The sequence below is a fragment of the Salminus brasiliensis genome, chromosome 3, assembly GCF_030463535.1.
Source record: "Salminus brasiliensis chromosome 3, fSalBra1.hap2, whole genome shotgun sequence".
NCBI lineage: Eukaryota > Metazoa > Chordata > Actinopteri > Characiformes > Bryconidae > Salminus > Salminus brasiliensis.
The window spans coordinates 44,587,521-44,610,609 of NC_132880.1; the positions used below are offsets into that span (position 1 = coordinate 44,587,521).

Sequence of the window (23,089 nt, forward strand, 5' to 3'; positions counted from 1 at the left end):
TGGAGCAGTGGAAGAACTGTGTTCTCTGGAATGATCTGGAATGATGGATGGTGCTCCATCCAATACAGTTGGGAATGATGTAGAGTAATGAACATCAAACATCCTGACCTCCCTAACGCTCTTGTCGGCAAATGCAATCAAACCTCACAGCAATCTAAAATCCAATCTAGATCCAAAATCTAGTAGAAAGCCTTCTTTCCTGGACAGTAGAGATAGTTACTCCAACAAAAGCAGGATAAACTCTTTAATACCCTATGTCCCCAATGTCCCAATACTTTTGTCCATATGGTGTATGTCATTTTTCACATATAGTAACCTACAAGGGAGACTTCTTGAAGCCCATAGTCTTCACATGAATAACACTGATGACGAATCTAAAGGCCTCACTAACATAAATTTGGGTGGACTTACTATGTGCTCCTTGGCCCAGAAATCTCTCAGTTGTATATCTAGAGGATTTCAATCAATATAATTTACCTAATTTTAGCCTAACACAATCGCCCCCTCTCCTGCATTACTGCACCCCACAGGCCTAAAGCAGGACAGAGAGCCTCTGGCTATATCTGAGCCCCTGACGGAGTCACGGCGTGGAGTCTGGTCCTCTTCACACACTCTCAGGCTGGGGGACAGCTCTCACAAACGCATGCTGGCGAGCTGTGTCCGAGCCCTGCAAAATTGCTTTGAGACCTCCAACACTCATTTCGCCACGGGCCCACAAGGCCTCCTGTAATACAATGGATTTAATAGCAGTGTAGCCCCTCCATTTAACAACTACAGCCAACCTCCGCTGTCCCCACACCTCTACACACACCCTACCTCTGTCCAGCTCACCTAAGCTCCTCCTCTGACCACCCCTACCTCAGCCCACCCTACCTCAGCCCTCCCTCTCCCACCCTCTCCCACCCTACCTCAGCCCACCCTCCTCAGCCCACCCTACCTCTCCCACCCTACCTCAGCCCATCCTCTCCCACCCTACCTCTCCCACCCTACCTCAGCCCACCCTCTCCCACCCTACCTCAGCCCACCCTCTCCCACCCTACCTCAGCCCACCCTCTCCCACCCTACCTCAGCCCACCCTACCTCAGCCCACCCTCTCCCACCCTACCTCAGCCCACCCTCTCTCACCCTACCTCAACCCACCCTCTCCCACTCTACCTCAGCCCACCCTCTCCTACCCTACCTCAGCCCACCCTACCTCATCCCACCCTCTCCCACCCTACCTCAGCCCACCCTCTCTCACCCTACCTCAGCCCACCCTACCTCAGCCCACGCTCTCCACCCTGCCTTTTCCTACCCTTTCCACCCTGCCTCTGCCTAACTCAGCCCACCATACCTCTGCTCACATTTGGCCACCCTGCCTCAGCCCACCACTTCCACCCTACCTCTGCCTACCCTACCTCTGCCTACCCTACCTCTGGCTACCTCAGTCCATCCTACCCCTGTCCACCTCTCCCACTCTCTCTGTCCACCTCTCCTAAGCCCCGCCTCTCCCACTCTCTCTGTCCACCTCTCCTAAGCCCCGCCTCTCCCACCCTCTCTGTCCACCTCTCCTAAGCCCCGCCTCTCCCACCCTCTCTGTCTACCTCTCCTAAGCTCCACCTCTCCCATCCTCTCTGTCCACCTCTCTCACCCTCTCTGTCCACCTCTCCTAAGCTCCACCTCTCCCATCCTCTCTGTCCACCTCTCTCACCCTCTCTGTCCACCTCTCCTAAGCTCCACCTCTCCCACCCTCTCTGTCCACCTCTCCCACCCTCTCTGTCTACCTCTCCTAAGCTCCACCTCTCCCACCCTCTCTGTCTACCTCTCCTAAGCTCCACCTCTCCCACCCTCTCTGTCTACCTCTCCTAAGCTCCACCTCTCCCACCCTCTCTGTCCACTTCTCCCACCCTCTCTGTCCACCTCTCCTAAGCTCCACTTCTCCCATCCTCTCTGTCCACTTCTCTCACCCTCTCTGTCCACCTCTCCTAAGCTCCACCTCTCTTACCCTACCTTTGCCCACCTCTCCACCCTTCCCCATTAATCAACGCATCTCTAAATCACAGTAAGAAAATGAAACTTTCTCAACACAGAGTCTGACGTTTCACATTAAGACCAGCCCGTCACCCAGAACTGCTGAAAGCTGTAAACTGACACTACACTCGTCCCCTACACAAACCTGTAAATGGGCAACATTGCTGTGAACGGTCATATCCCTGTAGTGCACTGAGCACAGCGTGCTCTTGTTAGACACTCTGTGTGAGTGTTTCATCTCTGTGTGTGTGTGTGTGTGTGTGTGTGTGTATAGGCGGGGGAGTGTACGCGTGTCCTGAATGTGAAGACGGGACAATCAACTACTATCTAAAAGCCTGTGTGACTACTGATGCAAAAAGTGCCTTTGACCACACAGGAGACTTTAGCTGAAGGTGAAGTGCACAGTGTGCGTATGTGTGTGTGTAAATGCCGGGAGGAAAGGGGGACAGGTCTTCTTGGCTGAATTTATTTAATACCACGCATTTCCAGCAGATATGAATTATGTATGCAGTCGGCTTAATGAATGAAACATTTGGACCTCATTTGTTTTCCAGGCAGGTTTACTTATTCATTGAAGCAAGTGTGTGTGTGTGTGTGTGTCTATGGGGGGGTGACATGGCCTGCTTTTTACAGTGCAATTAAATCAAAATTGGATTGAAGATAATAAACAGATTAAAGGAATGTAGCTGTTTTAGTGGGCATTCATTTAAACAGCACAGCGCGAGAGCTGTGTGAAAGCCGGCAGTCTGGAAGCGAATAGAACGGATGATTTTACATAATTTTGCGCTCTGAGGAAAAGAAAAGGCGACTGATGGAAGAACAGATTGTGTGACGTTCACTTATGTTCTTACACACACACACACACACACACTGTCACACACACATACACGGATAGAGGCTCAGCAGGAACAATCTCTTGATCATATTTCATCAAGTGCTGTCACAGCCACAATGAGCAGCTTGGAGTAAATCATATGCAACTAGGGCACCCATCTACTCCATCAGTAACCAAAGGGGGCTTCAGCTCACTGAGAAACCCACCTAAAAACAACAGCCCCTTATTAGTGTATACTGTTAGCAGAGCTCCAATATGATTTTGTTATTCCATTTGGTGCCACTTTCATTCCAGTGCAACATCCTTCACTCTCTCCCAGGAGGAAACTCTCACACTCAGGCTCAAGCTTTTTTATTACTTGATATTTTTGCTGTTGTTTTGTACAAACTGTCTGAGAGGAGGCACTCTGCCAGGGTGTCTTGCTACAGGTGTGCAGCGCCATCTGCTGGACATCCACACAAAGCAAAGTCTACGATGCTTTGTGTCTTGCAGTCTTGCTGCTGGAGGCCCACTGACTGCCCTGCACATTTTTGTGGTTCCCCAGCCTGGACACACCCATTTTAACCCAGTACGGACAAGTTACACCCTTTGTGACACTCCTCTGTCTGCCTTTTATTGTATCTCCAAAATAGCAACTTTTGATGGAAGCCGGTTTGAAGCATTTCTATTGGTTCATTCATCATGAAATTATGTCAAAAATAAAGGTACTACAATGGGACAGTGGTTCACCAGGCTCAGCAGTTAGAGCACCATGCTAAGCAGGATGACTCTGCAAACCGCCACTGCTGGGCCCTTAAGCAGGGCCCTTCACCCTACCTGCACCCCGGGGCGCCAGAGTGATGGCTGCTTGCTACTCAAGGGCATGTGTGCTCACTGTCACTATGTGTGTTTGCTCATTAATGTATGTGTGTGTGTGTGTTTACTGCACGGATGGGTTAAAGGCGGAGGCCAAATATCATCTGTGTTCAACACCAGTGGTGAATGTGATGGCTTGTCTTGTCTTGTCAGTGTATTTATGAGACAGTGACAAAATAATACACTAATTAATATCGTTAAGCACTCGCACGCTGTTAAACTGGTCACACCAGCAACACCAGCCACAACCTGAACACACACATCCAGACAGCTGCTGATCACACTGATCCTCCCAGTTCACTCCTCGTACCCGCACTGAGCTCCACTAGCTCGGGACGTCGTTTCCTGTACATCAGTACTGTACAGTACAGATTGCTATGCTCACTATTGCTCTGCACGTGATGCTGGTTACAACACCAGACTGGTCTCCCTCAGAACTCCACAGAACTTCACTGAACTCCATTCACACACACAGCAGCCACTCGTAATCGCTGGACTACAGATCGACTTCTTTTGACTTATTAGTGTAGTAACTTGGCTTGCACCCTGATCACCCGGCCTTCATGCTCACATCTGGATTTATTGTTTGGGTGCTTATCGTCTCGTGTTTTGTCTGTTTGTCCTTGCACTGTTGTCCCATGTCTTACCTATTGCTGCACTGGAGACTCACAGTACCGTACAGCCCTGTAATAGTATAATGACAATAAAGCTGATTAGAGTTGAACTGAATAAACGGCAAATACACAAGACAGACCTGCACTCAAATTGTGCGCCTTAATATGTAGTAGGGTGCAGAAAGCCTCAGACAAAACACCGGTGGAGTTTTTCTGGTGTTCTCAATCTGAATACGATGGAGAGAGGTGAAGATCTAGCTTATTTTTTTAGCTGTTTGTCTTATTTTTGACATCATTTTGCACCTCTTTCCAACGTACTGAGATGCTGTGTTCCTGCAGTTCAGTGCTGCCCCAACCTGGCTCTTCCCTGCTGCCAGCTTTAGAGTTGTCCTGCAGTTCATGCACAGCAGGATGCTTGGACTTGCCCTTCCCCTCTACAGTAGACCACGTTATCCTGGTCAGGGTCCTAGAGATCCAGGGAAATGTCCTAGAACCATAGAGCCCGCTGGACAGAACGCCAGCCAGTCCATCACAGGGGGGCACTAACTATTCTCATAACTCATGGTGATGCTCTCACATTTCTCGAAGGTCTCAGTTATCTGAGACCTGCTGTCTTCTTATCTCTTATGAAAGCCGCTAGACGACCTTTTGAGGCTTGGTTCCTCTCAAGGTTTCTTCCCATTGGCCTGAAGGAGCCATTGGCTTGCTCAGAAGAGGCTCAGACCAGGATCTTTGTAAAGCTGCTTTGTGACAAGAAGTACATGCGATATAAGTAGATTAGAATGAATCATCTCCAACCACTCCCACCCCCCCCCAAGGACCCCATATTTCGGCCCCTTTAATTGGACAGACAGGAACCTCTGAGATCATTTGCATATACTGCATGCTGTACTGTACTATACTGTATCACACTGCTGTTTGAACCTAAGGCCAGTTCAAGCTTACAGTCATCACTAGGGCACTTCTTCTCTTACATGATTTGTTGATTTACAGACACATAAAGGCCTCTGGAGTCTGGGGGTGTGGGTCCAGGCCTTGCTCCGGGCTCTGTCTGTAAGGGTTTTGGTGTATTCTCCATGTCCATGTTTCTTCTGGGTGCTCTGGTTTCAGAATACTGTGCTAAATTGCCCTCCTAAATGAATTGCTGTGTGTTGCACCCTCTGATAGACTGACGCCCCATTTGGGTCTAGGGTATGTCTGGCTTGCACCCAATGATCCCGGCAGGCTACGGACCCACCATGACCCTGACCAGGAAGAAGATAAGAGGATGGATAAATTGATGGATGGATTGGTGGTGGCGCTGCAGGCAGAGAGTGTGTCTTGTTGTGGGTTCAGTCTTTGCTCTGCTCTCCCTCTGTGTCCATGTGGGTTTCTTCCAAGGACTCTGGATTTCCTCTAATCTCTCCAAAAACACATATGGTAGGTGAAGGTCGTGGTGAGGCCATGCTCAGTGAACTGGTGTGTGTGGTACCCTGCGATAGACTGGTGCCCTGGATGCAGGGTGGGTTCTGGAACCACCACAACCCTGACCATGAAGAAGTGGATAAGAGGACGAATAAATGAATGAAGCCCCACACTAGATCAACACATTTCCTAAAAGCCTCTTCATACAAAGATTTAGTGAACAGCAGAGCAAGAATCACATTAAACACACCAGTTAGGGTGATGTAGGATTTGGGAAATTATGCCCACAACACTATTCAACTTGAATCCAGGTGGATTCGCTCACTCCTTTATTCAGTTAGAGCAGTTTCTCAATCCTTGGTAGGACAGGGCATCAAACAACTTTACTTGATCCTAAATATATGTATTGGAAATAGTCCAGACTGTTATACATTGACCTTCACATGATGAAAAGGTCATGGCTTGCACTGGACTATGGAAATATTGTAAAATTTCACAGATCTGTATGCATTGTTAAATACATACCATTTATACCCTTTTGCATCCTAATCAAAGCCATTATGGGTAAAGCAACTCTTGAGTGAGTCATTTACAGACTGTACCAAAATAGATACACACTCAGGCTGGTCACTGGCAATTCAGTAAGTCACCAGTTTTGACCAAAGGTCTAAAGAATCAGTGCGACCAGCAGGAGTGTGCTTGTCCCCAGAGACTTATTGAACCAGTGGCTATGATTGAAAACTCTAGGTACCAAAATTAAGTGTAAAGAACTCCTTCAGGTTTGATGATACCAGTAAAGTGCCCAGTTACTTAACCTGGTTCTTCAGAGAGTCCCACAAGACAAGGTTTGCCTAGAGCACAGCAAATGTACTTCAAATCACTGGTCTACAGTGGAAATACTCTACCACAGATATGTTAAAACTAGTAGATTAAAAAGGACTGAGAAGACAAAGTGAGGATGTCACATGTGCACTTTTATTGGAATTGAATTAGTCAGTGTACAGGTTGGCCCCACCAAATGTCTGGCACCGCCACGTTCCATACAGCTTTTACATTGCCCAGGGGAATGGAAACCTTTATGTTTCAAATAAAGGTAAAGCTTTGTTTTTCCATTTTGTAACACAAAAAAAGAAAAAAAAAAAAAAAAAAAACCAAGATTAAGGCTGAAAGTACAAAAACCCAGACATTGTTTCCTGTTACATAATTTACATACAAGCAATACTACAATGTTAAGTATGCTCCCAATTACTGGGCAGCCTTCATAGAGGCAAATAAGTTTCTGAACAATGCATTTAACAAACATTTGGAATGACTAAAAAGAAAACAAAACAAAAAAAAACAGAAGTACTTTGAGTCCTCAGATGCATTGTAGAACTTCGGGGATGCTTATTTGCCAAAAAACATTGCCGTCACCTTCACCGTTCCAGTTTTTAGATCCTGAGTCAAGCGCCAAAAATAACAAAAGCCATGCCAATGTTGTCGTTTCAGGTTTTTCTCTGCGCAGTTTGAGTCGGCGTGAAGTGGTAACAGTCTGTTTAGAAGCATTTGCGGTGGACGATGGAGGGTCCAGACTCATCGTACTCCTGCTTGCTGATCCACATCTGCTGGAAGGTGGACAGGGAGGCCAGGATGGAGCCTCCGATCCAGACAGAGTATTTACGCTCAGGTGGGGCAATAATCTGTAAAGACAAGAACCCCATTAGTCACATACAAAGGCTTTAGAACCAGTCGACTATCTGTGCAAAGCAAAGTCAAGCCATGTTCCATTTTCAGCCACACCCACCTTAATTTTCATTGTGCTAGGGGCCAGGGAGGTGATTTCCTTTTGCATTCTGTCTGCAATGCCAGGGTACATGGTGGTACCACCAGACAATACAGTGTTGGCATACAGATCCTTACGGATGTCCACGTCGCACTTCATGATGGAGTTGAAGGTGGTCTCGTGGATTCCACAGGACTCCATACCTGAGAAGCAAGGCAATATTAGACAACCACTCCAGCATCTTGCCCCAGTACAACTGAACTTCTACATACACGCTATGCTGAGGGCTGTAGAATGCACTTACCCAGGAAAGATGGCTGGAAGAGAGCCTCAGGGCACCTGAACCTCTCATTGCCAATGGTGATGACCTGCCCGTCGGGCAGCTCATAGCTCTTCTCCAGGGAGGAGGAGGATGCAGCAGTGCCCATCTCCTGCTCGAAGTCGAGGGCGACGTAGCAGAGCTTCTCCTTGATGTCACGCACAATTTCCCTCTCAGCTGTGGTAGTGAAGCTGTAGCCTCTCTCGGTCAGGATCTTCATGAGGTAGTCAGTCAGGTCACGACCAGCCAAGTCCAGACGGAGGATGGCATGGGGCAGGGCGTAACCCTCGTAGATGGGCACAGTGTGGGTGACACCATCACCAGAGTCCATCACGATACCAGTGGTACGACCAGAGGCATACAGAGACAGCACAGCCTGGATGGCAACGTACATGGCTGGGGTGTTGAAGGTCTCGAACATGATCTGAAATGAGAGAGGGGAGAAATTTAGCCATTGTTCAAGTCAACTTTGAACTTACAGCAACCCATGCTGAGTTAGAATAGAGGCAAGTTAGGAAAAGTCATGAGCCCAAAAGTGCAAGAACAGCAAAAGTGCAGAAAGGTCAGGCACAGAAACAGGAAATAACCTGCTGCTTCCAGCAATTGAGAAACTCAGGAGTTCAGAGAAGAAAGCCTAGAGAAAATGAATGAAGGAGTTCATGAAATCAAGAGACCTTGAAAGCAAAAGGAGGAAGAGGGTCAGCAATGAAGCAGAATGTAATATTAAAGCACAGTGTAGTACTAAACCAACCTGTGTCATCTTTTCCCTGTTGGCTTTGGGGTTCAGGGGAGCCTCAGTAAGCAGGACGGGGTGCTCCTCAGGGGCAACACGCAGCTCGTTGTAGAAGGTGTGATGCCAGATCTTCTCCATATCATCCCAGTTGGTGACAATACCGTGCTCAATGGGGTACTTCAGGGTCAGGATACCTCTTTTGCTCTGAGCCTCATCACCAACGTAGCTGTCCTTCTGTCCCATGCCAACCATGACACCCTGCAGACAGAAAAGTAGTGTTTCATAATCATATACATTCAATCTACAAAAAATTGAATATTTAATCTTCAGATAACATGACAAAACACAAAACATACCTGGTGTCTGGGGCGACCCACGATGGATGGGAAGACAGCACGGGGAGCATCATCTCCAGCGAATCCGGCTTTGCACATACCGGATCCGTTGTCAACAACCAGTGCGGCAATTTCATCATCCATGGCTGAACTGAAAGATAAGAGGGAAACAAGAAAAGGAGGGTTAACCAACTACAACTACAACAGCAGCAGTGCAGTGCAACGCTTCAGAGGAACATGTGACCACCCTCAACCAACTTCCTGTTCCGTCATGCACTTCCTTTGTCTGGCCACTAGATGGAGCTGGAGCTGAACAATGCTCGCTACCACAGACTCCTCAGACAAAGGAAGTCCCTCCGCTTTCTCCTTATTACCATAAAAGGCAATGGCTGAGCCGCTTTGCGGTGTGGCATCCAGCCAGAGCAGAAAGGCTCAATAAAAGGCATAGATTTCGAAATTCACGTCCATGGCCCCTCCCAGAGCAAGTCTCACATCCTACCGACCCTCACTGACGGCTCGAAGGGCTTGCCAAAAAATGTCTACACGGAGTTTCTAGCTACCTGACTAACACCAACAGCTACTGCGTCACAGATCTGCAGCCGGTCGTGCTGCCCCCGGCCTCAACCCTCAACCCACCCGCAGCTCAAACAGCCAGTTAAAACTAAATCTTTCAAATTTGCGCGAATTTTTGTTTATTTATTTATTTAAATAATTTTAATTAAATAAATAAATTTAAAAAACCCACATTAAATAAGCACCGGCTTCTCGAGCGCAAGGCTCCGCCCGTTACAGCCGGCCAGCGCTGACTGACGCGAGACCGCGCCACACCTTGAATTCAACGGTCGGCATCATTTGAAAAAGGGACGCTGCCCATTCCCAGCTAGGGACCCTCGTTTAAGGGCACACGAGCATACTAGTGCGCTAGACAGCTTAAGAGCACAATTAAGACACGGCCAGCTAGGCAAACAGTAGCTAGCCATCCATCTATCTATATTTTAAGCGTGACCTGACTCCTGATTAGGAGGTTAGCAGAAGCCGGTTAGCATGCCAGCTAACCAAGCCAGTAAGGGTAATATCTAGCTAGCTATCCTAGCTAGTGAAGCACTAAGTAGGTCACACCCTGCTGCTGCTGCAGCAACGGCACAAAGAACTTCCCGTGGCCGGCATCCATCAACTGCAGCTTAAATTACGACGAAAGCTCGGCAAGACGGGTCTGTACAATTCAGCTAGCTAGCCAAGCAGTGCATTGAGAGTCTACTTTACCAATAAAAATACTCTTATAGTGATTTTAAGCGACAAATGCAGCAAATCAATAACCTGGCAGCTGTAGCTGAGATTGAACAGGTTTAAAACGCAGCTAGATGTTGTGCAGGTAAAGAAAGTGAGCTATTTATTTAGTAGCTGCGATAATTAACTACAATAAAGAACAATAGACGACATCAGACGTATGTTAAAATGAGTTCAGCCGTTAAAAAAAATATATTATAGGTTGTTAAAGTGTTTAAAAGTGTTATTAATTGCATTTAATGCAAATAAGCAAAGAAAGAAACTCACCTTAGGATTGGGGGGGTTGTCGGCTTAAGAAAATTGGTTACAGGCAGATGATATTCCGCACTAGCTGCGTGTGGAGGAGCTCAAAGTGAGGGAGGGAAGCTGGGCGCTCGCTTTTATACGGAGTCGTATGCCCGGCTCGAGCCATAAAAGGTAAACTTCGGATCTCTGCGCTCTGATTGGTCCAGCGTCACACACCCGGGCTGTCGCGTGCACATTGCTACACTGGCTTGCAACTTGAGAGTGAAAGAAGGGGAAGCAAGGCCTGTGGAGGAAAAGAGGCCTAGCTGACCCTCATGAAACACGTCTTTTTCTATGTACCCCATTCACCTGAAAGCCCTGCTTTGCTGCTCGATGTTGCAGTGAGACGCTGCCGGTTTTATATATCTTCCCACATTTCATTTGCACCCACAATCTCACTGCCTGTGTCCCTGTTGTTTACCCGTCTCGAGCTTTGCACACACCGATGCCCAAGCTATTGAGGCTAACATGGTCTCAGGATGTGCTTGCATTGCACAAAACAGTGGCACAGCAGTCCTTTTAGCTTTCGTACGCTGGTGTTCATGCGATTTGTAAGGCTGCTGAGAGAATTCAGAGCGGCGGTGCCGCTTGTTAGTGATGTTAAATGTGGATAGCTTAGCTGCTCCAGTCAGGAGGACGGGGTGGGTGTGTATTTGAACCCGGGGGGACCTGAGAGACCTGAGAGTCTGAGTCTTTAGTGGCTGTCTGCTCTTCGATTTAGAGGAAGGTGACAGATCTTAGTCAAAACGTAGTTTTTTCAGGTCGTTAGGCCTGTTGCAAGATAACAGACTGCAAATGTGTGTGTGTGCATGGAACACAAGGCTTATTATGAAGGGAAGCATGTAGTGGGCATTGCATGGCTTCATATAGGCTCAACTCGTATACTATGAAAGTAGTGCATTACCCACAGCATCACATAGTGGTATAGCAATCCGTTTAGCTGCCGTGTGCTTTATCGAGGTTATCGAGAGAATTCGGAATAGTAATACCCATCACTTGTTAGAGATTTCAACATGGATAGCTTAGCTGCTACAGTCAGGGGTACAGGGTGGGTGTGTATTGGAAGCATAAGAGGCGTTTCTGAACTTGAGTTGAGTAGGGTTTTTTTGCACCTCTGCTCTCTTGGATTTAAAAGTAAAGGACCATTTAAGTGTGTGTGTGTGTGTCTGTGCATGTAACACAAGGTTTATTATAAAGGGAATTATCTAGTGGCTTCATATAGGCCTTACTCTTTTACCATAAAGGTGCTCCCAGGTGTGATTCCATACATACAATATATACATAACTGATCTGGCTGCTCATGTCATTGGATAATCTTTTGAAGTTTTTCAAAGTTCAGACTCACTATAGTGAGTATACTCAAGATACATCCAATCCTATCATTTGATGCACATAGGAACAACCCGAATGTACATGTGATGTTTTTTATATGTAACCGCTGAGTAATGCTTATGGCCGTGAGTCGAGCCATTGTGTAAAAGACGGTTGTAAACAAAAACAGCTGATTATGTCAAAACCTATCTGCTCTAGCTGCTGTTTGCACAATTCCAAGACAGACCACTGGTCCTCCCTGGTCCTTGCTGTGCAGTCATCTGTTGATTCGGTACAGATTTGAGAAGCTGATTTCCAGCGTAACATATTTGACGTATTTGATGATAAGATCAAACCAAGCGTAGTGAGAGATAGTAGCCTGTACAACCCAGGCCTAGAGAGCGTAGGATATTTTTACATGTTTAATTCAAAATGTGAACTGCTGTAAACGGTTTTAGCTGATGTGCAGTACTACTTCTGGAATCAGCATATTGGCACCACCTCCCCCAAACCTACTTCAAAGCACCTCGGAAGTCCAGCCCCTTTCACACACAGTGGGTTTACATGACTATATGTAAATGTGAAGATTTCTTTGTGTGTGTGTTTTATTTGCCAGATGTGAAAAGCGCTTCTTAATTTCTTAATTTCCTCCCATTCATTCAGATTTCTTCCAGTATAGAGGGATACCAGATGTGCTGTGGCTCCTTTTTTGAGGGCCACCACCCTTTTGCGCTGATCTGGTTATCAAATCCTCAGCAATCCAGAATAAAAATGAACTACAACCATTCTGATGAGTGGACACTTCAGAGGATTCCCGAAGCGACGTTAATAATAAGCTGGACCACAGAATTGTGTCATTATCTCGACTGCGCCCCACTGCCGTTTTCTTTGGAGATCATGTAAGACGTGAGGGTATTAATTTTGGTTTGTATGTCTGACATTTTTATAGAAGAGTGCCTATCAGTACTTGTTGATTCTGAGGCCTTGCTGCCACAGTAAAGAGACCAGCGTCTTATTGTCAGCATCACAGAAACGAGCCTATCCCTCGGCATTAGCATTTGTAAGGATTACACAGAAACACACTCCACCCAACCCCCCTTCCTCCTGGAAAGTTCTCCAGACACGCCCTCTTAGGAGCTAGTGGCTTCCTCAGTGGCTGTAAATGGAGTACTGATTGGCAGTGCTGCAGCAATACATTGATTTTCGAATCACTTAAATGTGCATTTCGACTGCCTGCATAGAGCCTGTGCATCAAGTCAAGAAAGAGCAAGTCACATTCTGCTCTACCAGCTGGCCTCTTAGTCTGCAGATTGGATTAGGTCTCAATTTATGGCCCAGATGGATTCATATCCCCCCACCCCACCCATCAACCCGCCTGCCACACCTCTTAAAGAAACACCTTTTACCCTGTTGACCTACATGGTATATTAATGTTTTCAGCAGCTTTTCAATGAAACCTTCTTCTTCTGGGTTTTATATGAACACAAGACGTGTGGAGATCAAATGCTTGATGTTCTTCATCAAAACTGAAGCACACTGTGTATTGACCCACCAGAGCAGGCCCTGCAACAGGATATGATACTGACTGATTTTAAAAAAATCCATTGTTCCTCATTTGCGTTCTTCAGTGCATGAGTGGTGGCAGTGTCCTCTGTAGCTCCATATCACTGCTTCAGTTCCTCTTCTCAGCACTCAGTCTGACAGGGGACCGCAGGTGCCATTTATGGCTGTGAAGATTTACAAGGTGTGGACAGCCTCATGTCACCACGTCACCAGCTTGACCAGCTTGGACTTCTCACTTTGTCTCTGGCAGGGTGGCACTTCCAAGTTTGGACTCGTCACCCTTTGCGATTTAGAGTGGGGCCTCTTAGGGCCGCGCTCCGGGCATCACCTTGGCGTGGTGGTCAGTGTGCCTGCTCCATGTGTAGCGCTCGCTCCAGTGCAGGCAGATCAATGCAGATCAGTGGCTTATTAGCATCCCGCTGAGACTCCCGCTAACTGGGGCTCACATGGCGCACAATCCCTGCAGTGGATATACTCCTGCAATCCAGAGCCATTCAGGAAGGCCCGTAGAAGAACTCTGAAGAACCTGTCAGAACATACACGATGAAGCTCAAATAATTTATCCAGAAACCTGCACAGTTTTTGCAGATGTGTCTCATATAGCTGGTATGTTCTACTGTATGTATGGTCAGCTAACATGAGCTGCAAGATTTAGGATAGCTGCAATCTCCTTAAATGCATAGCTTACAGACTTGGCCTCCTAACGTATGGAGATTCAGGGGATGATAAGGGAGGCCTGTGAAATGCAACTAGACTAATGGGTCAATTTTTTTAATGTATAGTTTCCCCCCCACAAACCTGGCTCTGCTAATCTTTCCTTCACCATCTGTCTACTGGTGAGGGGAGGTCCTAGAAAGGGATTGGCCTCACACTGAGTCAACCAGCACATCCTGGCGCGATGCTTGCTCTGCTTTAAAACCAATGTGCAGAGATTACTCTGTCAGGCAGGATTCCCAGAATCCCTGAATTGTCCAAATAGGTAGACTATATGTACAAATGTTTGTGGACACCCCTTCTAATGAATGCATTCAGCTACTTTACGTTTCACCCATTGATGACACACAGCTTGTCTAGTCCCTGTGGAGAAGTACTGCCATTAGAGCAGGGATAAACATGAACCTGTTGGCACCATGCCTAATGCCAGGCGTGGACTAGAGGGGTATAAAGCCTGCCAGCAGTGAGCTGTGAAGCAGTGGAGCTGTGTTCTCTGGAATGGTGGATGGGGCTCCATCCAATAGATGGAAAGAGCTGGGGATGTGGTACGGTGGTGAGCATCACCCAAACTCCCGACCCCAACTAACGCTCTTGTCTCTGACTGGAATCAAATCCTCCCTGGACAGTAGAGACAGTAACTTCAACAAAAGTAGGATAACATTTTTTGATAGCCTTCATTTCCAAAGAAACAATGAATGAGCAGGTGTCCCAATACTTTTGTCCACACAGTGTATGTTTTTGTAAATCCCTGTTGATGGAACTATATATGGAACTTTTCAGAGGATATTACACATCACCGCGTAATAACATGCAGTGAAAGTCCGTTAGTAGTTGTCCTGACATCACTTGTGGTGTTTAAGATGACGCCTAAAGCACACCCTGTTACTATAATAACACAGTGATTACCACACCAACTGACACTGGGTAGAAACTGGTGAAACCTGTGCTTAAGTACCGGTCACTAGAGCAGCTGCTTCATGGCTATGAAATGCTAGCTAGTCCTGGCTTTTTATCGATGACATCATGAGAGAACTTTGAGGTGTGGCATCCTCTAGCACCTCTCTCCCTGACTAAGCCCTACTCTAAGGCGCTGCACTGCAACGCCAGCTTCTCAGCGTCAGTATCTGGCAGCAAACTATATTTGGGTTTCATACACATAACATCCACCCCTCCATTAGCACCTCTGCTTTGAGTAACCCTTAGGCCAGACATCAGTGTCCATGCTTAGCCTGAGCTTCTGGACAAAGGCCTTTACCTCACCATTCACTAACCACTCTTTTTTTTATCTTACAGTTTCAGATTCGTTTTGACCAACCAATCCAATACTTTAGGTGTTGCCATTCAAAGCAATGGCAATCTCTGAAACTCTGCCATTAGATTTCACAGCAGAGAGATATAGCCTTCAGCCATAGACTGCATTCAGTTGCCAAATAAGGGAATGACCCAAGCATTCTGAACAGGAAGTGGATTTCTCAGGGATACCACTTTTTTCCTGCAAGTTTGTACAGGAAATCACATTCAAGTATTTAAAGCTGAGAGAGGGCTCGGCCTGCGCTGGAATGCGCAGAGCGTCTGCATGTGCCGACTGCTCTTAATCCTGCCCTGCCACAACCTGCTGCCTCACACAGCGGTGGGAAAAGACAACACTGTCTAATACAAACAGACCACTTTAAATTGTCACACTTTAAATAACTACCTCATCTGTGTACTGTGTCGGGTGTGTTTGGTCTGAGCTGCGATGTAAGACTTGTAAACCTCTGATTTTGTTTCGATTTCGGTTGTTTCGACTTCTTTAGATGTTTTAAAGCAGTTAAAAATTAATTTGAGTTTTTTTAACTCTATATAGTTAAGTTAACATGCCGTACACCCTTGGATTATTATCTAGCTATAAATCCTAATGCAGAAACTACTGGGAATTATTTGGTATAGCATATCTTATGGCGTTCCACAGGGTTCTATTTTGGGGCCTATCAAAGTGATGTTATTTGCGACAGTAATGTAGTTATGAGGGATGTGATTAAGTGTGGGCTTAAATATAGGGTATAAGGGGTTAAGTGTACGACAGAATTCCCCAAATATGCTAACTTACTTATTAGAAATGGACTCTATTGGAATTTTAAGGTAACACTGTAAAAAAAAAGTCAGACTAATAGGCAAACCTAAGTTTCTATGCTGAAGTGACTTGGCTGGTTTAGCACCACACACAGTCTTCTGAAGCATTTTCCTCAGAACTGAGTCAAAAACATATATGGTAGTCTTTGTTGTCCTGCGGTGTCCACCCATGAGTCCTTCATATTTATTTCCTCAAAGGCTTAGCCTCAGACCGTTTGTGCACTTTGGCAGTGTGGAGGCCTCGCCCTCCAGCCGATGTAACAGCAACCACCATAAAAGGAAATCTTTAAGTGTGTCACATGGTAACAATGTCAAGAATTCAAGGCCCCTGTCACATGGGACTTTCTCAAGGAAATCAGATTGAAACCGCTGGGCCAAATGAATGAAGTTGTGCCTGCTAAGCGAAGCTAGGGACTTTAGGCAGAAACGATTTCTTTCACTTCTATTTCAGTGCAGCCTGTCTGCTTTTCCTCAGATGGACTTCAAGTGCTTTCTCTTTCCTTTCTCCACCCTCCCTTCTCTTCTTTCAGCTTACTGCGAGAGACTGACTCTGCCCATTCTTTATTCTCTCTCTTCAGGCTTTGGTAGAAGATACAGCAGATCTCTGAGATGTTGAGAGGCACCAGAGTTCTATGTTGTGAGTGATCCGCATCACAGCGAGCAAGAAGGAAGTGGCCTGAAATGATGACAGCAAAGTCTTAGCCTTATATAGTCAGTCTTGGCAGAGGAAAAGATGACTGATGCATTGTGTCAGCTTAGCATAGCTGACTTCTGGTTTGTATGTACTGCTAGGCCCTTATTATCATACTCCACTGAGTGTGTGGATATCCCATCAACAGTTCCTCCCCCATGTTGGTCTTTTCAACAACTTCAGTACTTTTTAAAACTCTCACACACAAACACACACACACATTCACAGTGGTGGTGAAATTCTCTCACACTCCTGTACTATCACTCCCATGCTCTCCTCCTGTTTAGATGACAAACAATTGCCCGCTCAAAGCCTCAGGGGGGTGGAGCTTCTGTGTTTTTCTCCGTCTCAGGTTCCATATATGGACAGGAACAGCAGGTAGCTATTGCCAAACTTAGTCATCAAAGCATGGAGCTCAGTCAGTGCACGGTTGTGCTGGAGCTCAGAGGGCGTGTTTCTCTCTGTGGACTCTGGCACACATACACACACATACACACACACACACACACACACACACACACACACACACACGCATACACACATTCCTCAAACCTGTTTACTGTTTTGGCTCATTTCTGTTCTAAACTCCATGACATAATATTCTCAAAACGGAGTTGGCTGATGAGAAGCAATGGGGCATCATGTGTGTTGTTGTAGCCTAATCTGTAGAAGGACATGTTGCAGTATATGGCTGTACAGGATGCTAGCAGTCACCAAAGTCTTTTTTTTTTGTTAGCAGTTATATGCTTACAGGTTATTTAAAGGTAAATGCATTTACACTTAATGGACAAAAGTATTGGGACACCTGCTTATTCATTGTTTCTTTTGAAATCAAGGGTGTTTAAAAAGAGTTTATCCTGCTTTTGTTGGAGTAACTGTCTTTATTGTCCAGGATAGGCGTTCTACTACTAGACTATGGTGCATTTCTGTGATATTGGCAATATATGACGATCATCACCCCAACTCGTTCTAACTCATCCCAAAAGTATTATAGAGAACACAGTTCTTCCACTGTTTCACTGCTCAATGCTGACAAGGGGGCTTTAGACCCCTCTAGCCCACACCTGGCATTAGACAACATGGTGCTAATAGGTTCATGTTTATCTGCTCCAGAGAGTCCTGTTCTATTGGCAGTACTTCTCTACAGGAACCAGACAAGCTATGTGTGAGCATTAGCACATCTGTGTCAGCAGTGAGTGCGACTTAAAGTAGCTGAAAGCATTCATATTAGAAGGGGTGTCCACAAACATTGAAGCTTAAAGTATTTCCCCCCATACAAAAATATCATGGCAGTATATAGATTACAGACATATGACATATATAATATATGACATATGGAATTCCCTCATATCCAACATATATGAGTCAATTATATAAGTCCAAATGTTTGTGGACCCCATTCTAATGAATGCATTCTGATACTTAAAGTTGCACCCATTGCTGACATAAATGTGCAAAGGCACACACACAGCTTGTTTAGTCTCTGTAGGGAAGTATTGCCAATAGAATAGGGCTCTCTGAAACATGCCTATTGCCAGGAGTTGCCTAGATGGGTGTCGCTGAATTCCCCCCAGCATTCATATTAGAAGAGGTGTCCAAAAACATTTGGACATACAATGTACCACCCTCTTCCCACTGTCACGAGAGACTGGAGTTTGATCACTCCTGAAAGTCCAGAGGCATCAAGTTCGAGTTACAAAGAATGAAGTGCTTGTCTGCGCATGCTGAAGCTTCTCAGAAATGCTAATTGTTCCTCTCCTAATGATGTCCCTGAACCTGAGGTTGGGGCAAGGAAGGCCCATGTGCCTCACTCCTGCAGATGATAAATCAGGTATGAGTTGTCTTTGACTATGTGGCTGATCATCAACTCTGTAGGAGTTAGAAGTGTAATTTGATGGTGAAAGGCTAGCTGTGCCAAAGTCTACATGAACTCCTTGTTTTCTCCTAAAGGAGGCGTGGCCAGAAATTCCCCTGAGTGGCCACTGGAGTAACATGAAGCTCTTATGTAACGAAAGCTATTTTATTGTTAGCTCACACAACTCCGAACCTAATGACCTTGTAATTAAGACGTGAGCACTGGATCAGTCAGCTACATCACAAATAAAATAAACATTAACCTCCTAATGACCATGATCTAATCTGGACAACGCGCAGGCTCTCAAGATCCTGAGTGGTTGGGGTGAGTGTTGTTGGTGGGTGGCTATGGCTATGGGGGGAGCTGAATAAAGTAAAGGCAGAGAAACAGATGATCATGCACATCCCTTCAATCTGCTCAGGCTTCAGTTTCCTGTTATTGTAAAAATGGAAAGTCCTGTTTCAGATGACTTCCCTTTTCTTACACTTTAGATGTTTTAACACTTTAACCAAAGTGAAAAAACACCAGTTTTTGCAGAACTTGCAAACATAGTAGACTTTCAGAGAGTTCCAGAACTGGCTATGCTGGCCCTTGAATCCAGCACACCCAGGCCCACTGAATGTAGGTCAGGAACCCCATCCTCCCTGTCCCCACTCTTGCATAATACAAGTTTCGAGCAGCTGGAACTTACTCGGTTACTATGTTCTCTTTGAAAGCATCTGCATGTCCACCCTCATGGAAAGTCAGAAGAACCTATTCTAGTAGGCGGATTTGGAAATCGAAAAAGCAGAAGTGCCTCATTTAAATAAGGGTTTAAATGAAGTTAAGGCTTAACGTACTTCTCCCTGTTTAGAAATATCATATGGCAGTATATAGATTGCAGACATATGACATATGTAATGGATGACATATGGAATTCCCTCATATCCAACATACACAAGTCAATTATATATGTCCAAATGTTAGTGGACCTCCTTCTAATGAATGCATTCCGATACTTTAAGTTGCACCCATTGCTGACATAGCTGTGCAAACGCACACACACAGCTTGTTAAGTCTCTGTAGGGAAGTACTGCCAATAGAATAGGGCTCCCCCAACATGACTATTGGCAGGCATGGCCTAGAAAGTGTATAAAGTCCCCCCAGCGTTGAACTGTGGAACTGTGTTCTCTGGAATGATGAACGGTACTCCATCCAATACTTTTGGGTTGAGTTAGGGAGTTGTTTATGAGGTGGGGCGGTGACCTTGCTAATTCTCTCATTGCTGGATGCAATCAAATCTTCACAGCAGCGCTTTATTAATCTAGTAGAACAGTAGAAACAGTTACTCCAACAAAAGCAGGACACACTATTTTTAATACTCTTGATTTCAAACGAAACAATGAATGAGCAGGTGTCCCAATACTTTTGTCCATACAATGTATAATGCATATACAGCCATATATCAGATTCCTGTATGAGTCTTAAATTAGGGTTTCACTGTTTCATCCAACTGAATCGATTTTGCCCTGCACATGCTCGGTTATTCCGGATTACGCCTCATCAATTATCCAGAAGGAAGTTGGTTGCAGCGAGCGCTGACTCTTATGTTGTGACCTACTTGTGGGCTGTAACGTCGCCCGGTCTTGACAGAACAAGAAGAAGAATTCAGTGAGGGACTGTTTTCCATGTGCATTTGTGAAGCTCTCTCTCTCCTGCGCTCGTTTTCCAGGATGGAAACTCATTGCAGATGCTGGGTTTAAAAGCCTCTGCGGTTCTCTGGGTATTGAACCAGAGACGTTTGGTATTCTGGCTGTCTCTCCCACTGGGCTGCTTCCCTCTTGCCACTCCTCCTCTGCAGTGGGAAGACTCATTGCTTTCTTCCCTTGCTCCTTTCCCTGCCATCAGCCATTCATTTCTTCCATTCTACCCTGTCCCACCCTCCTGCCACAGGGTCAGTCAGAGGCCTTTAAGGGAACACAGGGCTAGCACCATGCTTACGGAAGTAAAGCGTTGGGAATCAGACAGCACTTGTTGTTGTAGGGCATTGCGTCATCTCCTCAGGTCCAATTATCCATAATATAGTTGTTCAATACAGGTAAATATTTGTGGTAGAGATGTACACAATGTGTCCAAATGTTTGTGGACACCCTTTCTAATGAACACATTTAAAACACATTAAAATAGCAGCATGTTGATGCTCCACTGACTTCAATAGGTAGAATAACGTCTCTGTCATTGCCACTCTGGGCGAAAAGGTGACACAATGACCTCTCGCAAAAATCTCACAGGAGCGAAAATCTAAATTCTCGCATACTGCTGCTTTAATGTGATGTAATTAGGTGACTAATACACTATACCCACCTGTGGCCCTAAACACACACCAGAGCGGTTGGCAGCCACCTCAGGTCCCAGCTAGCAGGAGGGAGGAGAAAGCACTGTTCCCATGTCCAGGGGATGGAACCTTCCAGTCCCTAGCCCACCTCTCCAAACCCTACAGTTTAGCCATGTGACATGCTTTTGCATGTCTCTGTAGATAATGGTATGTCATACAGCATCAGAAACCGCATTAGCTACTCAGTGCAGTTTGAAGTGATGTGTGCTGATGTATGCATGCAGTTATGGTGGGCTGTGAGCGTCCATTATTTCTTCCATTACTACCATCGCTGCAGTGAAAAGCTAAAGGGGCAAACTCTAGACATTAAGCTTGTCTCGGCTGATCGATTGTATGAAGGCTAAGGGGGACATTGTGTACATTAGATGTTTTGCTTTAGGGATGCTCTGCAACCTCATCAAAGAAATGCTTGCACTGCTCCACTGATCCAGAGATGTATGGATTACAATGCTTATGCGTATTAGGCTGCTTTGCAGTACCTACATAATACAGCCATTCATTATTTGCTGTGTCTTGCTAATACTCATAAGCTTTTCTGTATTATTATTATTTATTAGCCACTGGCTACATCCTCCTGAATTGCACCTCACTGTATTGCATCAATCCCTTTTGCACATTTTGCACTGCATTTAATACTCTCTTATCATCATAACCACATCACATACCTTTCCCCATCCTGTGTTTTATTTGTACATGTTTTTATTGCATTTTTATATTTTATTTTATGTTTTTGACATATTTTGATATATTTAAATGCTATTTTTTATTCTTAATAATAATAATAATAATAATAATAATAATAATATACTATATGGACAAAAGTATTAGGACACCTGCTCATTCATAGTTTCTCCTGAAATTAAGTGAACTAAAAAATAGTTGATCCTGCTTTTGTTGGAGTAACTGTCTCTACTGTACAGGGAAGACAGATAGATTTTGTAGCATTGCTGTGAGGGTTTGCTTGCATTCAGTGACAAGAGTGTCGGTGAGGTCAGGATGTTGGATGATCACCACCCTACCTCATTAACCCCCAACTCCCCAGCTCATCCCAAAAGCATAGAGCACTATCCATCTTCCACTGCTCCACAGCTCAATGCTGGGGGGCTTTATACCCCTCTAGCCCACGCCATTAGGCATTAGGCAGCATGGTGTCAATAGTTGCATGATTATCTGCTGCAGAGAGTCCTATTCTATTGGCAGCACTTCTCTACAGGGACTAGACAAGCTGTCGTGTCAGCAATGGGTGGCTGAATGCTTCATTAGAAGGGGTGTCCACAAACTTTTGGACATATAGTATGGATAGTGTATTTTGTCCATCTAGTCTTTTATCTTAATTTCACTACTAGTTGTGCCGTATATGACTGTGCATGTGACAATCTCCTTAGACCCTGTATTTAAACCCACATGTCATTACATCTCTCTTTCAAAGACCCAAAAATTGAACCCTGTGGAATTCCATAAGATATGATATTCTCAATAGTTCTCAATAATGAGCATTAGAAGCTATAGCTAAGTCATAATCCTGGGGTGTAGGGGGTTAATGAATACCCCTCTGCGCTGGCAGTGCGCTGCCTCCAAGCAGTCAAGAGGCTCAACACAGAAGGGCGGAGGAAAAAGGAGGAGGTTGAAGAGGATGAGGAGATGGAGGGATGGAGCTCCAGGCCGCAGGGGGGAGAAACAATACGGAGGAAGGGAAATCTAGTGCCGCTCGCTGCAGGCCTGTGACAGCCATTCCCTAAAAAGGCAATCCAATCTGTCGGCATGAGTGATGGGAGGAGCGCCAGCTGGAGACGGACAGAGAGAGAGAGAGAGAGAGAGAGAGAGAGAGAAAGAGAGGGAGACCTGGGAGGCCAGGTGTCAGGCCAGGTAACAGCAGGCTTCTCTCCCAGTGGCTGAGCCTGTGGCCTTGCAGCCTTGATCAATTACACGCCCCCTTTGTCCCACTTTATGACTGTTTCAATGGAGCTACAGAAGAAACCACAAGCCACAATCCCTGCTAAGCCCTTGAGCCTTGAGTCTTTGGTGTTTAC

At 45.7% G+C, this 23,089-nt stretch overlaps 1 protein-coding gene across 1 annotated transcript; it reads right to left on the reverse strand.

Annotated features, from left to right (window-relative positions):
- Positions 1 to 6,671: 6,671 nt before the first annotated feature.
- On the reverse strand, positions 6,672 to 10,529 carry actb2 (actin, beta 2). The gene is made up of 6 exons (XM_072676353.1): positions 10,422 to 10,529; positions 8,889 to 9,018; positions 8,551 to 8,790; positions 7,785 to 8,223; positions 7,502 to 7,683; positions 6,672 to 7,397 (listed from the first exon to the last, which is right to left on the reverse strand). Exons 2-6 carry the CDS (start codon positions 9,009 to 9,011, stop codon positions 7,254 to 7,256), a joined length of 1,128 nt encoding a protein of 375 aa, XP_072532454.1. The 5' UTR covers positions 9,012 to 9,018; positions 10,422 to 10,529; the 3' UTR covers positions 6,672 to 7,253.
- Positions 10,530 to 23,089: the final 12,560 nt, after the last annotated feature.